Source organism: Typopeltis vanoorti, chromosome 12, assembly GCF_054136105.1.
Source record: "Typopeltis vanoorti isolate ZY-2024b chromosome 12, IOZ_Tvanoo_1.0, whole genome shotgun sequence".
NCBI lineage: Eukaryota > Metazoa > Arthropoda > Arachnida > Uropygi > Thelyphonidae > Typopeltis > Typopeltis vanoorti.
The window spans coordinates 114,868,688-114,890,790 of record NC_143560.1 but is presented as its reverse complement, the minus strand read 5'-3'; the positions used below and the strand labels follow the sequence as shown (position 1 = coordinate 114,890,790).

General features: G+C 36.3%; 1 protein-coding gene across 4 annotated transcripts in view; it reads right to left on the bottom strand.

The window, feature by feature from the left end:
- Nucleotides 1-22,103, bottom strand: part of LOC150101147 (uncharacterized) — a 916,082-nt gene that overhangs the window by 349,485 nt on the left and 544,494 nt on the right. For all 4 annotated transcript variants that reach the window (XM_090401639.1, XM_090401642.1, XM_090401641.1 and 1 more), the window contains one exon: nucleotides 12,841-12,950. In XM_090401639.1, the coding sequence (XP_090257765.1) occupies nucleotides 12,841-12,950 (110 nt within the window). The remainder of the gene's footprint in view (nucleotides 1-12,840; nucleotides 12,951-22,103) is intronic.

The window sequence follows — 22,103 nt, the reverse complement described above, 5'->3', positions numbered from 1 at the left end:
CAAGTAGTGTGATAGGAGAGAATGAGAAAATAATAGTTGACAGTGTGGAAGGTGTGAGTGACTGTGAAAGTTTAGGAGATGGTTTTGTTTGGGAGAGTGAATTTAGATTAAGAGTGACTGACTTGCAGAGGGAGATAGATGAGTTGAAAGAGGAGGTGGAATGTCTTGTGAATGAGAGCAGAAGTATGAAAGATAAGATTAGGAGAATGGAAGAGATAAATGCAAGGCGAATCAGAGTAGGAGAGAGAGAGAGAATTTAGGGAGTATGAGTGAGAGTAATGGGGGTGCTAGAAGAGGAGAGAATGGAAACAGTAGAAGAGAGGGAATGAGAGAGAGGTATGGGAATGCTAGCAGACGAGAGGATGGAAACAGTAGGAGAGACGGAATGAGAGAGAGAGATATGGAAGTGCTAGAAGAGGAGAGAATGGAAACGGTAGTAGGAGAGACAGAATGAGAGAGGGATATAGAAGTGCTAGAAGTGGAGAAAATGGAAACAGTAGGAAAGAGGGAATGAGAGAGATGTATAGGAGTGCTAGAAGAGGAGAGAATGGAAACAGTAGAAGAGAGAGGTATGGGAATGAAAGAAGGGGAGAGAATGGAAACAACAGGAGCGAGGGAATGGTAAGAGGTATAATGTATGGCGACTCAATGATCCGTGGTGTTCAAGATAGGATGCGTGAGGAGTGTTTGCCAGGAGGAACAATAGAAAGGGTGGCTATGGCAATTAAGAGAGGTGAAAGGGTGGATGAGATGATTGTGATGGTAGGAACGAATGACTTGAGTGGTAATGTAAGTCGGCAGCGAGAGATATGAGATTTTTGCTTGAGACTGTACGGAAGAAGACAGAGAGAGGAAAAATAGTGTGCGTGTTGCCTAGGTATGATGATGATGAGCTGAGCAGAAGAGCGGTGATATTGAATGGCATAATAGCGAGAATGTGTGACAAGAGAGGACTGGTATACGTGGATGCTTGGAGTGCGTTTGAGGAAAGAGAGGAATTGTATGCGAGACACCATTTACATTTGAATGAGGAAGGACGTAGGCATCTGGAGAGATTGCTGTTCTGAACGTGTCAGTGTGTCCCAGGGAGGATGATAGCAGGAGCGGCCTCTTGTGGGAATGGATACTTGAGAGAAGGGAGACAATGTCAGGTAACACTGAGCCCAGTGGAGTCTAGAAGGGATAATGCTGGGTATAGAAACAATGGCATTTATATGCTTTATACTAATGCCAGGAGTATCCGGAATAAGGGAGAGGAATTGGTGGCGCAGATAGCATCTGCGCCACCAATTCCTACAGCCTGGCCAAAAATTATTGTGATCACTGAGATGTGGTTGACAGAAGGGAATATAACAACAGGAATAGAAGTCCCTGGATATAGCATTTTTCATCAGGATAGGAGGGGAAAGCGTGGTGATGGGGTACTGCTTATGATAAGTGATGACCTATGTTCTCTAAGAGTGGAGAATTTGGAAGGAAGTGAGACAAATGATTTTGAGAGCATATATTGTGAGGTAGATGTAGGCAAGATAGGATATTTAGTGGGGTGTTGCTACAGACCCAGGAGCATGGAGGATGGGGACCAGGAAATGTTTAGACAGCTAAGTTTGGCAAGTGCAAGAAGAATGATTGTTATGGGAGATTTTAACTTCAGTAGTATAAACTGGAGAGAGGAAGATGCATGTAGCAATAGGGGAATGGAATTTCTAGAATTCTTGAGGGACAAATGTCTTAGGCAACATGTAACAGAGGGAACAAGAGGTTCAAAAGTTTTGGATTTGGTTATAGCATCAGAAGAGTTGATAATAACTGAGTTGACGTCTCTCCCACCAGTTGGAGAGAGTGACCGTATGGTGTTGACTTGGAAAATGAATAGACATGCAGGAGTATCAAAGAGACGGGAACTTATGTGGAATTATAAGGCAGGTGATTATAATAGTCTTAGACGTCAACTTCAGGAAGTTTCATGGAGGGAGGAATTGGAAGGCCGGGATATCACTAGTGCGTGGGAAATTGTGAAAGAATATTTGTTATCAGCAATGGTAAGTTGTATACCACGAGCGAAGAAGAAGACGCAATTTGGAGTAAAGTGGATGACAAACAATACTAAACAGGAATTGCATGCGAAAAAGAGGCTATGGAAGAGATATAAGGAGACAGGTGAAGAGATGCATGAGGAATATAAGACACAGGCCACAAGAGTGACTAGTGTGGTAAGGAAAGCGAAACTGTAATATGAAAGGAGATTGGCCCTAAGATCCAAAGAAAATCCTAGGGAATTTTTTAGCTATGTGGCCAGTAGGAGGAGAAATGACTGTGGAAGAATGATATTGTGGGATAAAAATGGGAATAGAGTGACTGATGCAGAGGACATAGTGGAATTGTTCAATGAACACTTTATTGGATTATTTCATCCTAGAGGAGTCAGTTTTAATGCTAGAGGGATAGGACTGGTTCGAGGTCTGGAGGTACAGGAGGAGAGTGTGTTTCAGATACTGAGTACTCTGGATGTCAGTAAAGCTGTGGGACTGGATGGTATTTCACCACGAGTTTTGAGAGAATGTGCTAGGGAATTGACAGTGCCTTTAACGTGGCTTTTCAATGAAAGTCTGGCTTTGGCAAAGGTGCCCAGGGAATGGAAGGAAGGTAAGATAGTGCCATTGCATAAGGGTGGTAATAGACTGGAAGTGTCTAATTATAGGCCAGTCTGTGTGTCATCAGTAGTTGTTAAGATCTTGTAGAAAGTAGTGAGGGACCGTATACAGCATTGGGCAGATGAGGGTAATGTTATCTGTGAGAATCAACATGGATTTGTGAAAGGACGCTCTTGTTTTAGCAATATGCTAGCCTTTTATAATAAAGTTACAAGAACATTAGATGAGGGAAAGGCATATACTGCAATTTTCGTAGACTTGGCGAAGGCATATGACAGGGTGCCACATGATAAGCTGATATTTAAGTTGCAGCACATGGGTCTGGATGTCAGATTGGTCAACTAGATTCAGGATTGGCTGTCTGATAGGTATCAGAGAGTTGTGTATGGTGGAGCAGTTTCCAGCAGGCAGAGGGTTACAAGTGGGGTCCTGTGGGACCCCACTTGTAACCCTCTGCCTCGTGGTTAAACAATATTGGTTAAACAATATTGGTCAGTATTAGGACCAATATTGTTTAACCTTTATATCAATGACATAGCCAGTGGATTGCAGGGGGATATTCAGTTGTTTGCAGATGATTTGAAGCTGGGAAGGATTATTAGTAATAGTGCAGATGTGGAAGCCTGCAAGAGGATTTAAATAAGCTAGATAGATGGGCAAATGAATGGGGTTTTCAGTTTAATGCAGCAAAATGTAAGGTCTTGAAGTTTGGGAAACATCGATGGGATGCTGCATACTCTATGGGAGGAGTTATACTGGAGGAAGTAGGGGAGACACGAGATTTGGGGTTGATGATTGATAGAAACCTGAAGTTTAGGGGACATATTGCAAAGGTGGTGAAGGTAACACAGAGGATTGCTGCTATTATGAGAAGGACACTGACCTGCAGAGATAAGAGGGTTATCATTCCGTTGTATAAGTCTCTGATCAGACCACGCTTGGACTATTGTTATCAGATTTGGTCCCCAGGATTTGAAGGGGATAAATTAACTGTGGAACGGATACAAAGATGGTTTCAGGACTGTACAAGGATAGTTATGAGGATCGGCTGAGAGAATGTGGACTGCAGAGTTTGGTGGATAGAAGAAGGAGAGGTGATATGATTGAGACTTTTAAACTGTTGAGAGGTAGTTACAGGGTTGACACTGGGGAGTTCTTTCGCTTGGTTGAACAGCGGGAAGGAGTGATGACAAGAGGCCATCCCTGGAAGTTACGAAAGGAAACTGTGAGCAAGAGGGTAAGGAGTAGTTTCTTTGTGTGGAGGGTGGTTGAGCCGTGGAATGCATTGCCTGATGGAGTGGTGGGAGCGAGAACGGTCAGTGAGTTTAAAGAGTGGTATGATAGACTTTGTGTTTCTCGGGGGTGGGGACCTCCCATCGATGAGTCATGACAGACTTTATGTCTTAGGAAGGACTTCCCTCGAAGAGTCTTTTGACTCCTTGGAGGCCTGAATAATAATAATAATAATAATAATAATAATAATAATAATAATAACATCATCTGCATAAAGCAAAGAGCTGAAATTAACATCTCCAATTTTGATATCATGTTTAATACCACTTTCATTCATAACGTGATCTATATAGATAATGAATAACAGAGGGGATAACGTACATCCTTGTCTCACACCAGATTTAACATTAAACCATCTTCCTATACTTCCTTCAATTCTAACTGCTGACTTACAACTCAAATAAAGACAACGTATTGTTTGATATAATGCCCCATTGACACTATATAACTGTAGCATATTGAATAGCTTCTCTCTCTCTCTTGGCAGCTTGTCATATGCCTTTTCCAAATCGACAAAATTTAAATACAGATCTTGGTTATATATGCTTTCTCGACTATTTGTCGTAAAGTGAAGATCTGATCGTGACAGCCTCTATTTGGCCTGAATCCAGCTTGTTCTTCACCCAGCTTTTCTTCCACAATTCTTCTCAATCGTTTCTCGAGTATACTTGCATAGATCTTGCCAGGAACACTTAGTAGGAAAATACCTCTGTAATTCTCAGATTCAGTTTTGTTTCCCTTTTTATATATGGGTACTATGAGAGCTCGACTCGAATCATCGGGAATTCATCCCTCTGTCCAGGCCTCTTTAACTATGCAGTGCAGCCACTGTAAGACTTTTATACCTCTATATTTCAACATTTCTGGTTGAATATTAACTTTTAATGGCTTTTTCTACTTCAAGTATGGATATGTATTCCTGACTGCATGCCTGGTCAGTGTTTTTTACCACTGTGCTGTCATCACTGCTTGTTTCGTTTAGCAGTTTTTCAAAGTAATTACTCCATACTTCAAGGATATCTTTTTCTTCCATTTTCATGTCACCTTTATCATCTCTAACTCCTTTTACTGCACTCTTTCCTCCATTCCTAAGCTTCTTCAACAACCTCCAGAATATTTTGCCACCTTCTTGATATTTATTTTCTATATTCTTGCGAAAGTCCTCCCATGACTTTTGTTTAGCTAGTTTTACACAGTGTTTAGCATTCTTGCATTTGTCTCTGTATTCTCTAAGAGCACAATCTGACTTATTTGCCAGGAACTTTTGATATGCTTTCTTCTTTTCCTTCACTGCCTCATTAACTTCCTGTGTCCACCATGGAGTTCTAATTTTTCTATCCTTGCAGACAACTTCACACTTGCCTCTCTAGCTGAATCAATCAGGGCTTTCTTCAAGGCTTGCCACTGAATCTCCAAGGTTTGGTTCCTTTTCTCAAACTCTTCTATTTTTTTTTCAATAAACTTTGTGTATTTTAGTCTACAGTTCACATCTCGGAGCTGGTCAACTTTTATTTGCTTTAAAACTTTCTTAGATGTTATTCTTTTCAATATGAAATTCAATTTTATCCTGCTCAAGACTAAATAGTGATCACTTCCAATTTCAAATTCTCTGTACACTCTGGTGTCCTGCACCAGGGAGAAAACATCACTATCAACAATAACATAGTCAATGAGACTTTTCTTATTCCTAGCGTCTTTTCTCGGTGTTAGTAATAACGTCCATATTTGCCATTATTATTAGCTTTGCTCTTTTCTTCAAATTTTCCCAATATATTTTTGTATGTCTCACAATCATTTCCTACTCTGCTATTTAGATCCCCAACAAGGACCAACTTTTCCTTTTTCATTGTGTCAGTTGCTTTTTCTAAAGCATCAAAAAATTCCTCCTCTTCTACCTTAGTAGAACCTTCTGTGGGACCATAGGCACAAATAAGTCTCATTGTCCAGTTCCCCATTCTCATATTTGCCCACATTACTCTACTTGAGACTGACTGCCATTCAAGAAGATTAGCCTCGTATTTTGTGTTGAATACTATGGCTATTCCTTCTTTTCCTTGATTGTCATTGCCTGAATATAACATTTTGTGTTTATTGCTCAGAAAGATCTCACCAGTTTTTGTCTTTTTGGTTTCAGTCACCCCTATTATATCGGTCTGGTACTTATCTAATTCCTCAGCTAGCTCCATTTCTTTGCCATTCAGGCTTCTTATGTTGATAGTACCGATCTTTAACTCTGGTGATGTTGAGTTGGGGTGTGTTTTCAGATATATATATATATATACATAAAACTATATATATATATGTTAAAGATACCAAGTTATTTTATATATATAAACTTATTTCTAATCCTATTTCCCGAGTAAGTCATGTCTGCAAGTAGTTCAAGTCTGGGCGACTCCGTGCATAGTGCAAGTCTGAGGCAACTCGTGGTAAAGGTGGAATAAGCTCTGATCACTATTTTAGTATTTACCCCTAATGCAAAGCATATGTATGATGCTATGCATTAAAGGCAGGGGTCACTACCCAGAATGGTTTCGACCTTTATTGAGGTCTCATTAGTGGGAGCCAGGCTTAGAAATACCAAGGTTTAAGAAATACAGAGATTATAAATTTTACCAAAACAAGTTGCAGTAAGGTGCTTTGACCTTATTAAATAAAAATCTCAGGATGAGAGATAGATGTAGATAGTTTTTTACCTTGGGTATAATATACATTAAAGATACCAAGCTATTTTATATATATAAACTTGGTTTTAATCTATTTCTCAAGCAAACAGGCAAGTAAGTCAAGTTTGTGCCTGCAAGTAGTGCAAGTGTGGGAGACTCTGCGCATAGTACAAGTCTGAGGCAACTCGTGGTAAACATGGAATAAGCTCAGATCGCTATTCTTAGTATTTACCCCTAATGCAAAGCACATCTCCTTGTGGAGATGTATGATGCTATACATTAAAGGCAGAGGCCACTACCCAGACCAGTTTCGACCTTTATTGAGGTCTCATCAGTGGGAGCCAGGCTTAGAAATACCAAGGTTTAAGTAATACAGAGCTTATAAATTTTACCCAAACAAGTTGCCGTAAGGTGCTTTGACCTTATTAAATAAAAATCTCAGGATGAGTGATAGATGTAGATACTTTTTTTTACCTTGGATATAATATACGTTGAAGATACCAAGCTATTTTATGTATATAAACTTAGTTTTATATATATATATCATATTATATTATATAAATATATTATATTTGTATATATAAACTTGGTAAATACTAAGAACAGTGATCAGAGTTTATTCCACCTTTACCACGAGTTGCCTCAGACTTGCAGGCCAAACTTGATTGACTTGTCTGTTTGCTTACTTGGGAAATAGGATTAAAACCAAGTTTATATATATAAAATAGCTTGATATCTTTAACGTATATTATACCCAAGGTAAAAAAGCTATCTTTTTTTTTTATAATTTCTAAGCTCTGTATTACGTAAACCTTGGTATTTCTAAGCCTGGCTCCCACTGATGAGACCTCAATAAAGGTCGAAACTGGTCTGCCTTTAATGCATAGCATCATACATCTCTGCAAGATGTGGTGTGTATTTGGGATAAATACTAAGAATAGTGATCAGAGCTTATTCCACCTTTACCACAAGTTGCCTCAGACTTGCAGTACGCACGGAGTCGCCCAGACTTGCACTACTTGCAGGCGCAAACTTGACTGACTTGTCTGTTTGCTTACTTGGGAAATAGGATTAAAACCAAGTTTATATATATAAAATAGCTTCGTATCTTTAACATATATTATACCCAAGGTAAAAAAACTATCTACATATATATATATATATATATATATATATATATATATATATATATATATATATATATTAATTAGTTTAAATGACTGATAACGAGAGATAAAGAAGTAACATGGTTTATTTAAAAAGATACTACTAGTTTACCAGTTTCGTTGAATGGATCAACTTCTTCAGGTATCACAAGCAAAGAAATATACATAAAATAACAGAAACTTAAAAACTGCATTAACAGTACTAGTACAAAAGACAGTAGTACATTTTGAAAACAGTAATGCGAGCTTGAGTTCCAAATAAAAGTTGACTATAAAGGTCGAAACCGGTCTGGGTAGTGGCCCCTTGCCTTTAATACAAAACATTATACATCCCCTTCCTGGAGATGTGTTTTGGCATTAAGGGTAAATATTAAGATTAGTGATCGGAGCTTGTTCCACCTTTGCCACGAGTTGCCCTGGTCCTGCACTACCTGTGGGATCAGTTAGACTTGCATCAATTGCAGGCGCAAACTTGACTTTTAGTCTGTTTGCTTACTTGGGAAATGGAGTAAAACCAGGTTTAAAATTACTTGGTATCTTTAACATATTTATACCCAAGGTAAAAATACTTTCTACATATATATATATATATATATATATAGTTTCTGATTGCATCTATATATATATATATATATATAGATGCAATCAGAATGCACTGCCTGAGGATGTGGTGAGTGTAGTGATGGTGAATATGATTAAGCCATCCTATGATGATGATGTGTATGTGTTACAGTGGTATTATCTGTGATGAGTCTTTTGATTAGGAGGTCTGATAATAAGAACTACAGGAATTGATGGAGTACCACATGTTCTTTTTCCATTACTTTTACTAAATGTAAAAATTCTTTCCTTGTCTACCAAGGACAAAAAAAGTAAAATTAGAATCAAAGAAAAATAAATAAATAAATAAAATAAAATAAAATAAAATAAAATAAATACCAGTTCCTACAGGTAAGAGGTGCTAATCTATATTTCCAAAAGACACAAGATATAAAGCCAATTCCAATCTTTAAAAGATCTGAAAATGGTTGATGCATTAAAAAAGAACATTATTAGCTGCATCATAAAGAAGGAAACAACCCATCCCAATGAACATAGACCTAATCACTTCGGAATACAACTGTGATATTATGAACTTGATAACTGCATGGAAACAGCAGATTGACCAAAGGAAATGCTGACAATTCTCCATGACAATATGAGGAGATTGGGAAATACAGACTTCTCCTCCAAGCTTACCTGAGGGATGATACAGATATTTTAACTATTAAATGCAGAAAGTAAATGTATAAAATGTAAAAATGTACAAGCAGTGTAAGCAAACTATATAATGAGATGGTATTATAATATTCGGCAAGCAAGAATTAGCAGTTAAAGAAATAAACCAAAAATCAGAACATGCTGAAAACATATGCATTGAAGTGAATGATTCCAAACAAGAGAAATTAAACTCTATCTATAGCCTACTCAATTTCTTGATGAATGAAATAAGTAGATGCTTCAGGAGCAGGAGCAGAATAACTAATAATAATAACAATGCAGCAGAGCACCAAGATTTACAATCAGCATACAATCTACCACCATCTGTACAGTCATACACAAGGGAACAATAAAACACTCTCACCTCATCTTGTATTAACCACATATATAGGCACATCTGAACTACAGCCATTATGACATACAAACTAATAGACCATTATGTTGCACACTAAACTAGAACCTTGAGAGCATACCATATCAACAAGAGAGCACTATAGCTTCACATATAAAAATATCGTAAATGATGAAATCAGAAAAATTGACCGGATGCAGATGGCAACATCAAACTCTGTCGATACCCCACACACTAACCTTAAACTGACATTTAGTGAAATATATAACAAAACAATAATGAAAATAAAACTACACACTCAAATCAGAGAATCCAACAGATAAGAAAAACCATATTGATAGATATGTGAAGAAAAGATTCTATATAGATATAGCTTGACCTAAAAATAGTAACCACACACAAAAGAAAACAGAATTATCTGACAACTCAGATTAGAAATGCAAAGAGAAACTATTACAGAAATAAACTAACTGTAGTTTATTTCAGAGTAACATAAAGGAAATCTGACATTTGATCAATAAGATGATACACAACCACTGCTTTAGAAACAATAAAATATAGATGTGCATACATGCCCAAATTCCTCAAACAGTTGGCAAATAGCTTGAACTATGACTTTGCAAACTCTGTCTCAGAACTACCAGAAACGAACTCTTTCCACACAAAGCAATATACTCCACTAGGAACACATGCAAGCAAGAGAATGTGGCTACCAACATTAACGAAGGAAGACCTCTTCATTGTAATCCATCAAATTCTAACAAAGGACCAGGTATAGATGGAATCAGGCCCAAAGACATCAAAAGACACTCAACTAGCTTAGGGCTGATTATTCTAAAACTGTTAAATTAAATCTTTGAATCAGCATACATACTTGACACAGTAAAAATTACTTTAATAACTCCCATAAACATGAAAAAAGAAACATGTGGGGGTGATTAACCAAATTATGGAGGGTATCAAACTTTCTGCACATACAGAAAAATTCCACATCATTCTGAAAACAAAGTATAGTTTTCAAAAAGAATAAAAGAATAATTTCACTTCTCCAGAAAGATTTCACTGACCTATAAATGTTGCATTAGATAAAAACAGAATAGTATTATTTTTTTTATTGACCTAAGAAAAGCTAACTAATGTACAAAACCCTACTAGATAAGCCGACACACATTAGAATAATGAACCTATGCTCTTATGATTATTTAAAACATACCTGGAAAGTGAGTACATTAAATACATAGGTTCAACCCACAGTAGAGAGCCACACTAACCTATCAAGCCCCACATGGAGTTGTACTTTCTTCAATTCTGTTTAATGTATACATGTATGACATTAACCAACTCTCATTAAAATGTAAGCTCTTTCAATATGCAAGTGACATGGCTATGGTGTCCATCCATACTGATGCAAACATAGCCTACACTAACATGTAGCACAACATTAACCTAATCATCAGCTGGATAACCGAAACATCATATATAAACTGAAAAAACAAATTGTATGATATTCAAAAACCATTTATGTTTATTTCATTTTTCACATATCTTTATGCAGACTTACTAACTTACATTCCTTTGTTCAGTTTCACATTCACTGATAACTCAGTCTAACAAAATATCACATTTCTACAAATCCATACCTTCTCTCATCTCCTGTTCAGTCTCTCCATAAACACATCTTTCACATTTCAGCAAGCATACATGTTGCATTCATGAAATTGAATGATTTTTGAAAAGTCTATATCATTAACAGCATTTGATCTTCATGGTGCATGGCATCTAGACCTTGTGTATACTGTCATTGTGTTCTGTTCAAGGTAGGATACAAAATTTAATTTAAAAAAAAAAGTCAGTAACAAATCCAATAATCATGCAGGTATACACTAAGCTATCAAATGCATGTAAAATGTGAGCAATATCACCATTACTACACAAAATAGCACTTATCTTTTCTGGAACTCTTTACCAATGACAACTACATAACGTCCCTTTAGTACATAATGGCACAATGCCTTGACAAATCTAATGAACATGTTATGTATGTGTGCACATTATTAGAAATTTTTAATTTGTGAAATTGTGTTTATTATAATTATTATTACATGGAGTCTTAAGACTCATTGGCAGTAGATCCATACTAACAATTATTCACACCATACCAATCTAACTTTTGTTACATTCATTCACTATCATATCACTCATAGCTACCTGTTATTATTAACAAGGAAAATTTAATTGATGTTATTTTTATTTTACCTTAATTTTTTGAATTTATTATTATTATTATTATCATTATTATTATTATTACGGGTATCTCCATGGAGTCAGTAGACTCATCACGGGAGACCCAAACTAGCAAAACAATATCTGTCATATCTCTTCTTGAATTCATTTACAGATGAACAGCTCACAACTAAGTCAGGCAATGAATTCCACTCATTCACCACCCTCCAGGCAAAAAACCTTGTTCTGACACCCTTGTTAACCACACTCTTCTTTAATTTCCAGGGATGACCTCTTGTTCTTCCATCACTATCAGACAGCTGAAACATTTCCCCTGCATCAATCCTATAAAAACCTTTCAGTAATGTAAATGTTTCTATCATATCCCCTCTTCTCTGCCTAACAAATGATAATTTGTTTATCATTTCCAGTATAATTTACACACTTCAATTCTGAATTCATTTGATTGTTCCTTAATGATTTTAAATGCCAGGGTGCTTACTCTAAAGATGCTAACAGTACACAATTACACTAATGGAATATCAGCTTAATAAATTTATATTGTACTGAATTTATATTTAAATCAAGAAAACTACAATAAGGAGCCAATCATTCAAGTTGGTAGAAAGATGTTATAAGAAAGTGTGTGAAATGATGGCATTGGTGTAGGTGATGATAGAAGTGGCAGTTCACTGTAGTTGGTGGATTAAGTGGTGGAGATGGAGAGTTGTAGAGTAGGTGCCCTCCTTCGATGAGTCTCAGGACTCCTTGGGGGTGTCATATAACGATAATAATAATAAATTATTCAGTAAATATGGGGGGGGGGAACCACAGTTTATTGTTGAAAGCTGAGTAAGAAAGCATTAGTAAGAGTGTGCAAAGATTTTTGTTTTTGGTAACAAACAGTAATTGAGTGAGATGTATCCCCTTTGAATCCCTTCATGGGGTGGTGGTGTGTAAACTGAGTGGATCTCCAACAACAGGTTTGAGATTCACTCAGTTTACATGCCATCACAATGTCAATGTCAATATACACTGATAATCCTATTAGGCCATTATACATTAGAAAACATTACTTACACATTAAACATGTTTAAATAATAAGGGCTGTTTATAAATATAAATGTAGGTAGTAATTAGTCTTAGAATTTCTGCATCAACAGAATGAAAAATATAACAGTTGTTATATAAACTTATAAACTACATCTATGGAAAAGAATACTTACCTCATCAGTGCAACGCCACTGGTAAACAATAGGAAGTCTGCCTTTTGTTGAATGTTCACTCTCAAATGTTATCATTCCACTTTCATTTCCTACCATTCTTCTTAAGCCACCTAAAAAAATTCATTTCTAGATTATCAGTGATTATATGCATTATCACAGAAAGACAAGGTATGGTATAGAACTGGTCTTTCTTTGAGTGCACAAAATAAGCTCATTTGTAAAATAAAGAGAAGGTTAGGAATGAATGATAAACAGCTAAAATAGTAATAACAGATTGCTCATAAGAATCAGACAGTAGAGGACAGGTAAGACACATTATAACATGGCTTGACAGAGCAGTTGTTCTGGTTCTTTTATAAGCAATGTCTTGCTGGTGCTCTTCGAGACATAGTAAGATAGATTTCTCTGTCTGCCCATAGTAAGGCTTTCCGCATTCACAAGTCCTGTTTTCAATAAACACAAACAACGAAAGCCACCAACATGAAATAAACTGGACATCAACTTCAAACCTACACATCTGCCATAATGAAGTAGAGCGCTGCATTGTCGAGTCAAAAGAAATCACCTTGGACCCTTTTCACATGAATAACAATCTTAGCTATAATTTGCCTGACTCTTTCAACTCTACTATTAGATACTGGAGATCGCATGATTCCACACACGCACAGGTGTACAACAATAGAACTTTAACTCAGACTGTAGTTCAAGCTCATAATAACTGTAATTTACAATCGAATATTATGGCTTTATAATTGTATAGCTTTAGAGTGTGTCAATGTTAATTTCGTGTCTTTTAATATCTTTCTATGTTCTTATTGCCTGATGAAGTCATTCTTGACGAAACATGTTGCGTTTTTTCCAAATAAATGTCATTGTGTTATAATTCTCGGGTTTTAAGTCAGTTAATTTAGAAAAATGAATATATATAATATATATAAGTTATATAAAAAAAATTTTTTAAAAAACCATCCCACTTCATGGAGTCAAATGACTCATCGCTGGAGGTCCGTACTCTCTCATGACAAAAGATTATCAAGCCATGCCTTGAATCCATCCACAGATTCGAAACTCACCACACTTTCAGGGCAGTGCATTCCACTCATCAATCATTCTCCAGGCAAAGAACCTTTTGATCACTCCCATCTCATACCCTCCTTATATAGCTACCATGGGGTAGCCTCTAATTCTAACCTTATCTTCCTCTACTCTATGAAATATCTTCTCCACATAATCTGGTAACAACCCCTCACCAATTTATATGTTTCAATTATATATCCTCTTCATCTTCTATTCAAAAGGATCTGTAGGGTGCATTCCTTCAATCTCTACTTGTACCTGACTTGACATTAACTTAGTAAACCTTCTCTGAAACTTCTCCAATACATCCCCTCATCCCAACGAAAACCAGGTGACCAAGTCAGTGCACAGTAGTCCATATGTGACCTGATGTCTCAATTGTATCTCCCATAGAAGGGAACCATAACCTTTTTGCTTCTGAATGTCAATGTCATCCTCATTATTGCCATAGTCCATTGGGATGTTTTCTTAAAATTTTAACAATGTGACCCCTAAACTTCAAGTTTCAGTCCACAATCAATCCCAAATCTCTCTGATCTCCTCCAACTCCCCAAATTTCTATATTAATTGTATATGCTGTATAAACACTACCTGTTGTCAGAACATAGAATAGAAATGCAATCTGGCTGTCATACCACAGAAGATGTGATAATCATTAACGATGACGAGAACTCCTAACCAGATTACCTTGCATACACAGCAAAGTTCAGTTACCTATAGCAAAAAACACAGTTACTTGACATTGACTTGGTCTAGAAAGTATTTTACCTTAGGTATAATAAATGTTAAAGATACCAAGCTATTTTAAACCTGGTTTTTACTCCATTTCCCAAGTAAGCAAACAGACAAACAAGTCAGTTTGCATCTGCAAGTGATGCAAGTCTAGCTGACCCTGCACGTAGTGCAAGACTAAGGCAACTCATGGTAAAAGTAGAATAAGCTCCGATCACTAATCTTAATATTTACCCTTAATGCAAAGCACATCTCCTGGAGGAGATGTATGATGCTTTGTATTAAAGGCAAGGGACCACTACCCAGACCAGTTTCGACCTTAATTGAGGGCTCATCAGTGGGAGCCAGGCTAGAAATACCAAGATTTTAGTAATACAGAGCTTATAAGTATTTTACCAGAACAAGTTACCATAAGGTGTTTTAACCTTATTAAATAAAAATCTCAGGAGGAGGATGCCTTTAATACAAAGCATCATACATCTCCTCCAGGAGATGTGCTTTGCATTAAGGGTAAATATTAAGATTAGTGATCGGAGCTTATTCTACTTTTACCATCAGTTGCCTTGGTCTTGCATTACATGCAGGGTCAGCTAGACTTGCATCACTTGCAGGTGCAAACTTGACTTGTTTGTCTGTTTGCTCACTTGGGAAATGGAGTAAAACCAGGTTTAAAATAGCTTGGTATCTTTAACATTCACTTGGTCACTGGAATCTTAGTGATATTAGACTAAATACCTACAAGTTACATTTATTTTGTATAATTCTTTTATCATATAATTATAATTTCAATGCCAGTGCAAAATAAAAGATACTCTCATACGTTCTTCACTTAAATATTGTATTACTTTGAGAGATCAATGTCAATATAAATTTTTTTGCTAATTATCTTAGTAGCCAATACATTTTATTCTCTCAGAACTTGATTCAAGATAATATTTTTGTCAAATAATTATTTTATAAATCAATGAAAATCCACATCTTAAAAAAATAGTCCACATCTGTTCCAAATAAGTTTTCTTTATTTTTTGTTCATAATTTCAGTTTGAATATTATTTCATAGCGATACAAAATTAATAACGGAAAAAAACTCACGTACAAAGATTATTTAATAGTATAATTTTTGCCTGCGTGTCACAGGCATCTTCAGTACATTAAGCTCAAATTAAACAATAACTGACAATTCCAAAAAGCACCACCTAAGTAGCTGGTGTAAGATAACTAAAAAGATCAATAACTTTCCTAAAAATAAAAAAAATTAAATTAAATTAAAAAAATAAAAATAAATAAATAAAAAAATTAAATAAATTAAAATAAAATAAAATCAATACAATAAAAAGTTAGGAAAGATTAGCTGATTTGTAAAGTACTATCTCCCATAAAGGGGATAGACGTAAGCTGTCGGATCTGTTTAAGTTAGGAGAATGAAGTAGAGTTTCACATATTTCTTTATAAAGGTGTTCCAAGAGGAACTGACTTTTGTAAGGAACTCTTGTCTTTCTCCAATGAACTCTGTCTAGTGAAGATGGCATGTTCTGCAAGCCCAGACTTTTCAGGTTTAAAGTATTCAATATAAGATTGGTGCTCTTCTAGCCAAATAGAAGCAGATCTTCCAGTTTGTCCGAAATAAGATAATCCACAAGAGCACGGAATCTGGTAGACACCTGGATGATTAAGATGTGGAAGCTTGTCCTTAGGAGAAGTGAGAAAGGTGGAGATTTTTCTAAATGGTCGAAAGGCAACGAAAATATTCAGTGGTTTTAAAACTTTTGCTATGTTCACTGATGCCTTGTACATAAGGGATAGTAATGCACGTTATTTCTTCTGTGTTTGAAGAGGAAGACATATTAAAACTACTCAAAGTTCTTTTAATGAAGCAATTCTAAAACAGTAGTTTTAAAACCATTGAATATTTTTGTTGCCTTTCGACCGTTTAGAAAAATCTCCACCTTTCTCACTTCTCCTAAGGACAAGCTTCCACATCTTAATCATCCAGGTGTCTACCAGATTCCGTGCTCTTGTGGATTATCTTATTTCGGACAAACGGGAAGATCTGCCTCTATTCGGCTAGAAGAACACCAATCTTATATTGAATACTTTAAACCTGAAAAGTCTGGACTTGCAGAACATGCCATCTTCACTAGACACAGAGTTCACTGGAGAAAGACAAGAGTTCTTCACAAAAGTCAGTTTCTCATGGAACGGCTTTATAAAGAAACGTGAAACTTTACTTCATTTTCCTAACGTAAACAGATCCGATGGTTTACGTCTATCCCCTTTATGGGAGATAGTACTTTACAAATCAGCTAATCTTTCCTAACTTTTTATTGTATTGATTTTTTTTATTTTTTATTATTTTTTTTATTTTTATTTTATTTTTATTTTTTTTTTATTTATTTATTTTTTTTTTTAAATTTAATTTAATTTTTTTTGTTTTTAGGAAAGTTATTGACCTTTTTAGTTATCTTACACCAGCTGCTTAGGTGGCGCTTTTTGGAATTGTCAGTTATTGTTTAATTTGAGCTTAATGTACTGAAGATGCCTGTGACATGCAGGCAAAAATTATACTATTAAATAATCTTTGTACGTGAGTTTTTTCCGTTATTAATTTTGTATCGATATGTCTACTCACGGTATACCTCTTTTAAAACTTAAAAAAAATTATTTCACAGATTGTGTGAAGGCTCAAACTTTTATGATTTCACTTTATAGAAAACTATCCATATACATAAATCTTGAATAATATCACAACATGTATAATCTTTATAATGTAATCTGTGGCACTATATTGCACTTCAATTTCATGGTTTCCATGAATCGCTCATTACAAATTAAAATAAACAGCTCTCTTGAAGTAAACTATATGTACATATTTTTCTGCTAATTTAGATATTTATGTGGCAGTTGTGAAGTAGCGATACTTTCCCTATAGTTGATCGTTCAAAACATCATTAGATACATGTGTCAAAAGTTAAATTTCATTTCCAAAATATTCATAATATAATTAAAATTGTATTTTGCCTTTAATAGCTAACCTTACCCTGCTAAAACTATCACACAGATACAATTATAAATGAACAAATTTCGTATATTTTCTCATTTCTCATTTATATTATTTTCTGACTGGAAAATTAAAAAACAGTGTCCGTACAAAAGCAATGGCAGAATAATTTTTTTTTAATCAATTAGAAAAATGAAAAACAAAACAACAAATTTCTGCTTGCATTTGGCTATTGTCTGGGACTTTTTAGTGTATCTGTTAAAACATGTTCTTACCTCTCATTCTCAATAATCTTCATTAGCGTACAGCCTATTACTTGAGCAGGAAAGAACATTAGCAAGTATATCTATGACACGATTCATTTCTGAGATGGCAAATAGCAGAAACAGTAGCAGTAATATTAGGGGCAAAAAAGAAAAGTTTGGAAGATGCAGAAAAGTTAGAGCCTTCACTGTTCAAATAGCTCTTACTCTACTGATGATGATGAGGGAAGTTTTTCTGGCTCTGAAGATAGCGATTTTTTCTGCAGTTTACGTCTTTATGCAGAAGATCGGTGACAGTCACTGAAAGCGCACCTGCTTGTCCACAGTTTCCATTCAGAGTGTGATGTGGAGACATTGGAAAAGATCCAGAGGTAAGTGACTAATACAATATAAGGACTTTGGAATGCTGGATATGGAAAGAAGTTCAAGAAATGTGGATTGCATGCTTTGATGGATAGGAGAAAAACAGGTGATACGAGAGAGACATTTAAGTTAGTGAGAGGATTTTATCAGATTAATCCAGATGAGACTATGAAAAGAATAGAAGGTGAGAGGGGAAACATCAGAGGCCATTCCTGGAATTTATTTAAGAGTGTGGTGACGAGGGATGTGAGAAGTAGGTTTTTTATATTGAGAATTATCAGTGAATTGGAATGCATTACCAGAATGTATTGTTAATGCCAAGATGTTAAGGATTTTAAGATTCAATATGATAAATATGTTGTCATTTGAATGAATCTCCCACAATGAGTCTGCCAACTTCATGGAGGGTGTAATAATAATAATAATAATAATAATAATAATAAATAATCATGTTGCACTTTCTTTTCAAAACACAAAGGAAAAATAATTCCTCTATATCCTTTACAGCTGTTGGTCTGCTGCCATGACTATCCCCCAATGTTAGTCTGTCATAATTATTTTTCCTCTTGCTTGCCATGTAGTGGAAAAATTCCCTTGAATTAACCCTGGCCTGATCAGCGAATCTCCTCCCATACTGCACCTTTTCTTTCTTTACCATGCTCGTCACCTTCCCGGCCTGCATGTTATACACTTCGTGGATCTGTACCCCCCCCCTCCGTAACATTTTCTTTTCTAGCACAGCTTGCTTGATTTTGCTGTTCATCCATTTCACTCCCATTCTATTTACTCACTTAACCATAGGTATGCAGTCATAGAGTGCTTTTTATCAGATATTGCCTTATGAGTTTCCATGCATTTTCAACATCTTTTCCGCTCAGCTCATTGACCAAACGTACTGATGCTAACTGACTACAGAGCTTCCTATAATCACCTGCTTTATACTTCCACACATATCCATTTTTGGCAGTGACCTTTTCTTGTTTCATCACTTCCCAAACAAGTACCTCATGATCACTCTCACCAGCTGGCAGCAGTGTCAATACTTCATTAACAATTACATCTTGTGAAGTTATCACCAAATCCAAAACTTAAAAGCCTCTAGTTGCTTCAATCACATGTTGCATAAGATACTTATATTATTATTATTAACCAAAGACCTCATGGAGTCAAAGACTCATCTTTTATCACACACACAGCTCATCATACCATGCCTTAAACACACTCAAACTCCTTGCAGACACTACACTCTCAGGCAAGGCATTCCAATCATTTACAACTCTGCACGAAAAAAACCTGCCTCTCCCTCCCCTACTCACACCCTCTTTATACAGTTTCCAGGGATGACCTCTGGTTCTCCCCCGATCTCCAACTGTTTTTCTGTAGATCTTCTCTAGGATTGATCCTATAACAATGCCTTACCAACTTGTAGGTCTCTATCATATCTCCCCTCTTCTTCCTCTCCACCAGACTCTGCAAATTACATCTTCTCAATCTTTCCTCATACTCAACATTCCAGAGGTCAGAAACTACCTTAGTCAGTTGCCTTTGGACCCTTTCCAGCATCTCTTCATCTTTCTGAAAACCAGGTGACCAAATCTGGGCACAATAGTCAATGTGTGGCTTAATCATAGCCTTATACAACGGAACAAGAATCTCTCTCTACTTCTACACGTCAGTGTCCTCCGCATCATTCCCAGAAGCCTTTGTGTTGTCTTCACAATTTTGTCTGTGTGTCCCCTAAATTTCAGATCATTATCCACTATCACCCCCAGATCTCTATAAATGCATAAATTCTACATCCCATCTTTGTGTTCCAAAATTTAAAACCTTATATTTTACAACATTGAACTCATATCCCCATTTCCATGCCCACTCACTCAATTTGTTCAAGTTTTCTTATAAGGTCACAATGTCTTCACTACTCTTCAGGGTTCGTCCCAACTTTGCATCATCTGCAAACAACTGAATATCTCCATCCAAATCTTCGCTAATATCATTAATACACAAGTTAAACAGCAATGGCCGTAAAACAGACCCCTGAGGCACTCCACTAGTAACTTTTCTTTTATTGGATATCGCTCCCCCATACACAACTTGTTGATACCTATCAGATACCCAGTCTCCAATCCAATGCACTAATCTAATATCCAACCCCATCTGCTCTAGCTTGACTATCAACTTACTTTTGCGAAATCCAAGTATATTACTATGTATCCTTCTCCTCTGTCCAAGGAAGCACTCACTTTATTGTAATAAGTAAGTAGATTACAAAAACACGATCTCCCTTTAGCAATTCCATGCTGTCCATCACTGATAATACCATTGTTATCAACCCAACTCTGGATCGTAGTTCTCAAAACTTCTCCAACTTAACCACAACACCTGACACACAGATAGGCCTATAGTGTGATGATTGAGTTTTATCACCTCCTTTATGAAGTGGCACAATCTTGTCCTCCTTTCACTCCTTAGGAAGTTGATGCAGTGCAAGACTCATACGAAAAAATTATGTCAAGGCAGGCTTCAACTCCCTGGCACATTCCTTCAGGATACGTGGTGATATATTATCAAATCCCACAGCCTTATTTACATCTAGTTTGCTGAACTCTCCATTCACTTCTTGCTCACTTACAGTCAGTCTCTCCTCTCCATCATCATCTGCTCTCAATCTCTCCATGAGGTTACATTCACAAAATTGAAAGACCTTTATGAACTGCTCATTAAGTATCTCCACCACACATTCTATAACAGCTGTCTTTATACCATTTTCTCCAATCAATGTCATCCTTCCATAATTATTCTTTCATTTGCTGGATACATATTGAAAGAATTCCTTAGGATTCTTTTTGACTTCATTAGCCAACTGCTGTTCACACCTCTCTTTAGCTACCCTCACCAACGAAGTCATCCTCCTTGCTTGGTCTTTGTAGACCTCATATAATTGGTTATTTCCACTTCTCTTATGCTACCTCCACAATGCCCTTTTTCTCTGTATCGCATGCTTAATCTCTTTATTCATCCATCTCACACCTACCTTATTTAACCTTCTCACCCTTGGAATACATTTAGACATTGCATCTACTAAACAGTTTATGAAAATCCCCCAAGTTGCACTGATCTCTTTTCCGGCTAACTCCACATTCCATGCTACACCTGCAAGCTGTCTCCTGAGCTCTTCATAATCACCCTTTATAGTTCCACATATACACTTTTCTCACAGAGGTCCTCACACTGCTGGCAACCACCCAGGTAATCATCTCATTGTCACTCTCACCAATTGGTGGGTGATTTGACACCTCATTTATAATTACATCCTCTGATGAGATGACCAAATGCAAGACCTTCAATCCTCGTGTGTCTTCTGTTACATACTGTTTGAGGTAGTTATCCCTCAAAAACTCAAGAAATTCATTTTCTTTACTTCCAGTTGCAATCTAATCATTCCAGTCTATATTGCCATAATTAAAATCGCCCATAATGATCACTCTTTTCTTATTTGCTTGGCTAATCTGATTATACATTTCATTATCACCACCATCCAACCAAGTATTTCCTTCCGTTCACCTCTATCTCACACCATACTGCCTCAAAACCACTGGTACTATTTCCCTCTTGCATCTCTACTTTGTATCGACACAACTCTTTCTCTATCATCAATAGTACTCCCCCCCCCCCCTTTTTACTCCATCTATCCTCATGAAACACATCGTACCCTTCCATCTCTATTCCTGTCAGGATGTCATCCCTTTCTAACCATGTCTCATTTATTCCAACACTCTTTGGGTGAACAGACTCAATTAGTTCAACCATTTCATCTGCCTTGTTTCTTA